The 3,259-nt window shown below is 51.2% G+C and overlaps 1 protein-coding gene across 2 annotated transcripts in view; it reads left to right on the forward strand.

Annotated features, from left to right (window-relative positions):
* Positions 1-2,789, forward strand: part of PI16 (peptidase inhibitor 16) — a 10,124-nt gene extending 7,335 nt beyond the window's left edge. The window contains exon 6 of one of the 2 annotated variants that reach the window (XM_021376946.1): positions 1,365-2,789. In XM_021376946.1, coding sequence (XP_021232621.1) covers positions 1,365-1,507 — 143 coding nt within the window. In that variant the 3' untranslated portion in view covers positions 1,508-2,789. The remainder of the gene's footprint in view (positions 1-1,364) is intronic. The other variant, XM_021376947.1, reaches the window with a different exon arrangement.

A 3,259-nucleotide genomic window follows, 5' to 3' on the forward strand; every position in this document is an offset into this window, starting at 1 on the left:
CAAAACCCACCACCACCACCACACCAAAACCCACCACCACCACCACACCAGAATCCACCACCACCACCACACCAGAATCCACCACCACCATGCCAAAACCCACAACCACCACTACAGCCAAACCAGCACCCACCACACCAAAACCCACCACCACCACTACAAGCAAGCCAGTACCCACCACAACCACCACTATAGCCAAGCCAGCACCTACCTCACCAAAACCCACCCCCACCACACCAAAACCCACCACAACCACTACAGCGAAGCCTGTACCTTCCACAACCACCACTGTGATCAAACCAGCACCCACCACAACAAAGCCTGCAATGACCACGTCAAAACCCACAACCACCACCACAGCCAAGCCAACACCTACCACACCAAAACCCACCACCACTACAGCCAAGCCACAACCCACCACACCAAAACTCACAACCACCTCTACGGCAAAGCCAACATCCACCACACCAACATCTACCACCATTACAGCCAAGCCAGCATCCACTGCTGTAACATCAGCAAAGCCAGAATCCTCCACCACAACAAAGACAGAACACATTGAAACTGAAAGTCCCAATTATGTTGCGACAACTGGTTTAACCCTTTCCTTTGAGCCCACGTTAGACCTGGATTATAGAATATTTCCCGAAGCAGAGTCAGGTACTGAAGAGCCTGTTGCCTCCTTAACTACAGAGAATCCAGATTTATTAGAAAGCATGGGCACAGCCTTCAGTCCCAAATCAGTACCAGAAACAAATAACGGTGTGAAAGAGGATGAGAGAGAGAAATCAGCCTTCTTTTCCAGTCCAACTCCATCCCCCAGCCAAATTATTCCAGAGATCAAGTTGGGTTTCAATAAAGCTGAGCTCATAACCTCCTCAAAGTCAGTGGTCTCCAGCCCTGAAGAACCCATCTTCATGCGTTTAACGTCATCTTCCAAAGAAAAGGGGCAGAGCCCTGCTTTCCAGACCTCCCTCTCAGGTAAGGTAATTGTGGAGTCTGTCCTGGCATGGACATGCAGACGTTGAGTGATCCCCAAGCAGCATGGAGGGCACTTGGGAGGAACCAGTATCAGACTGGTCCTTTGGATCCTCGTCTTTGGTGTGGCGACAACCCTTTTCCCCACTCTTTCCCCTAACGCTTAAGGGGTCTGTTTGGATGTCTGGTTTGTGAAGCATGGTTTTGTTTACAGCCTGCTCCTCACTAACACCCACCAGCTGTGTCGTGTCTTCGTTGGATCTGTGTGTTGCTGCCTTGCACCTCGTGGTGTCGTGGTGCACATCCCTCACGGACCCGCATGAACGGGAGTTTCTCTTTTGCTCACCTCTTCCCCTTTAACTCCAGGTTTTCTTCTTTTCTGCCAGCAGATGCCCTGGACACTGAAGAACTGGAGACAAACTCAGACGAGGAAGGCGAGGAGCAGCCCATGGCTGGAGCTCCCAGTACCTGCTGGGGCCTTTTGCTCTTCCTCCTGCCTGGTGTCATCCTGGTGGGCCTTCTGCTTTGAACAGTCTTTCTCAGCTGTCCCTGCACCAGTCACCAAGGCTTTCTTCAGCGTTGGTCGTCCCACCACCCTGGTAGGCTTGGGAGACGCCACGGACAATTCAGGTTGACACAATCTCTTCTTCCTCTGGCTCACCTGCTCCAGCCCTGCCATGCCAAGGGCAACTGCCCATTGCACGGGCGCTCAGTGCCCTTCCTGAGATGGCCCAGGGGCAGGAGGGTGTCTGCCATCACGCTAGTGAACTTGGGCACCAATGCTTCTCCCTTCTTCCCAGCCAGCCTGGGCTTCTGCTCTGTTTCCAACAAGGAGATGATCAGCTCTCGTTGCCCTGTGCGGCCGGCAGGTCCCGCTGCACCGCGTCCCGGGGAAAGCAGGATGCCCTGGAAATGTCCCAATGGCAATGGGATGTGGTGGTTGGTTTTGGTGTTTGTCTGGAGGCAAGGCACGGTTGTTGAGTCTGATGCCTGTATATCAGGCTGGATTTCTAACAGAAATGCTCTCTTTCCCTCCTCGTGTGTCTGTCTGTCTCAGTTTTGGAGAAGTGTCACCTCTTCCTTCCTTGTCCAAAAGTGGCATTTTTTTTCCACAGAAGAGGTTTGTGTTTCCTTCCCGTTTCTGGTAGAGCTATGGCCAGTGTCTAGACGTACTCCTTTCTCCTCCTGCCACCTCTCTGCAGCCTTTGCCTTCTTCCTCCCTTCCGCTGCATGAACCCATCCAACAGTTACTCCGTTGTCGTGCCTTGATTGTACGCGTGTGCCTGCACGTGTGTGCCCGCACAGAAGAAAAACCTTCAGCACTAGAGAAGAGTTACTGGCTCCTTCCTTCTGCATGGCTTCCCTCTTTGCAGAACTTAAGCGTACGACGTATGTGCAGTTAGATACAGATCCTGGTTGGTGCATATCTGTGGGTCCAGGAGGAAAAATAATCAGGTCTGCTGGTGCAGTTTCAGCTGGAAAGAGCCAAGTGAATGACGTTAGAGGTTACCGCTGGTTCCAGGGCTTGTTGCAGGATGGCTTTCATTCTCTGGAGCACTGCGTTGTATCCCTCCATGTTTCTGCTCCGTTCATCTGAAGATTCCCAGTAGGGTGTGTTAAATACGGGACAAGTTTGGCAGACCAGCAGAAGGGACGAGGAGATCCGGTCTTTCTCTGGTTGTTGCATCCTTGGGTTTCTTAAATAGATGAGGTGGAGAACGACCTTAAGTCCAATATCTGAGTCCTCCCCTGGATGCTGTGTGCTGTGCATCTCCGGAGCGTTCACTGAATAAATCCTGTTCTGAAAGCCTGCTGTGGGGCATGCCGTGTCTTTTTGGGGTATCCAGGAGTCGGCTTGTATCTGAAAAGCAATCCTGGTTGTGTGTTTAAGTAGAATTGCTGCAAAACACTGTGGCTGCTACCAAGTGCTTAATGCTGTTATTATTTTTTGGCTTTCCAAAAGCATCTGGGTGCTGGTTTCTGCAAGGCTGCAGCTTTTTTTTTTTTCTTCTGGAACTAGATGATCTTTAAGGTCCCCTCCAACCCAAGCCGTGATTCTATGATTTATGTTTTTAGCCCGTTTAAAAGCAGCAGGAGGAGGAGATTCAGCACGATGCAGGGAATATTCCCCCAGCAGCTCCCAGCTGAGTGCTGAGCAAAAATGTGTCTCCAGCAGGAATTTTTGGGCAAGGAAAGCAAGAGGAAGAAGGGAGCTCAGAGCAAAAAAGAAAAGAAACCAAGATGAAACTAATGCTGGAGCACTTCTGGTTCCCTGCTACGA

This window comes from Numida meleagris, chromosome 25 (assembly GCF_002078875.1).
Source record: "Numida meleagris isolate 19003 breed g44 Domestic line chromosome 25, NumMel1.0, whole genome shotgun sequence".
In the NCBI taxonomy this organism is placed as follows: Eukaryota; Metazoa; Chordata; class Aves; order Galliformes; family Numididae; genus Numida; species Numida meleagris.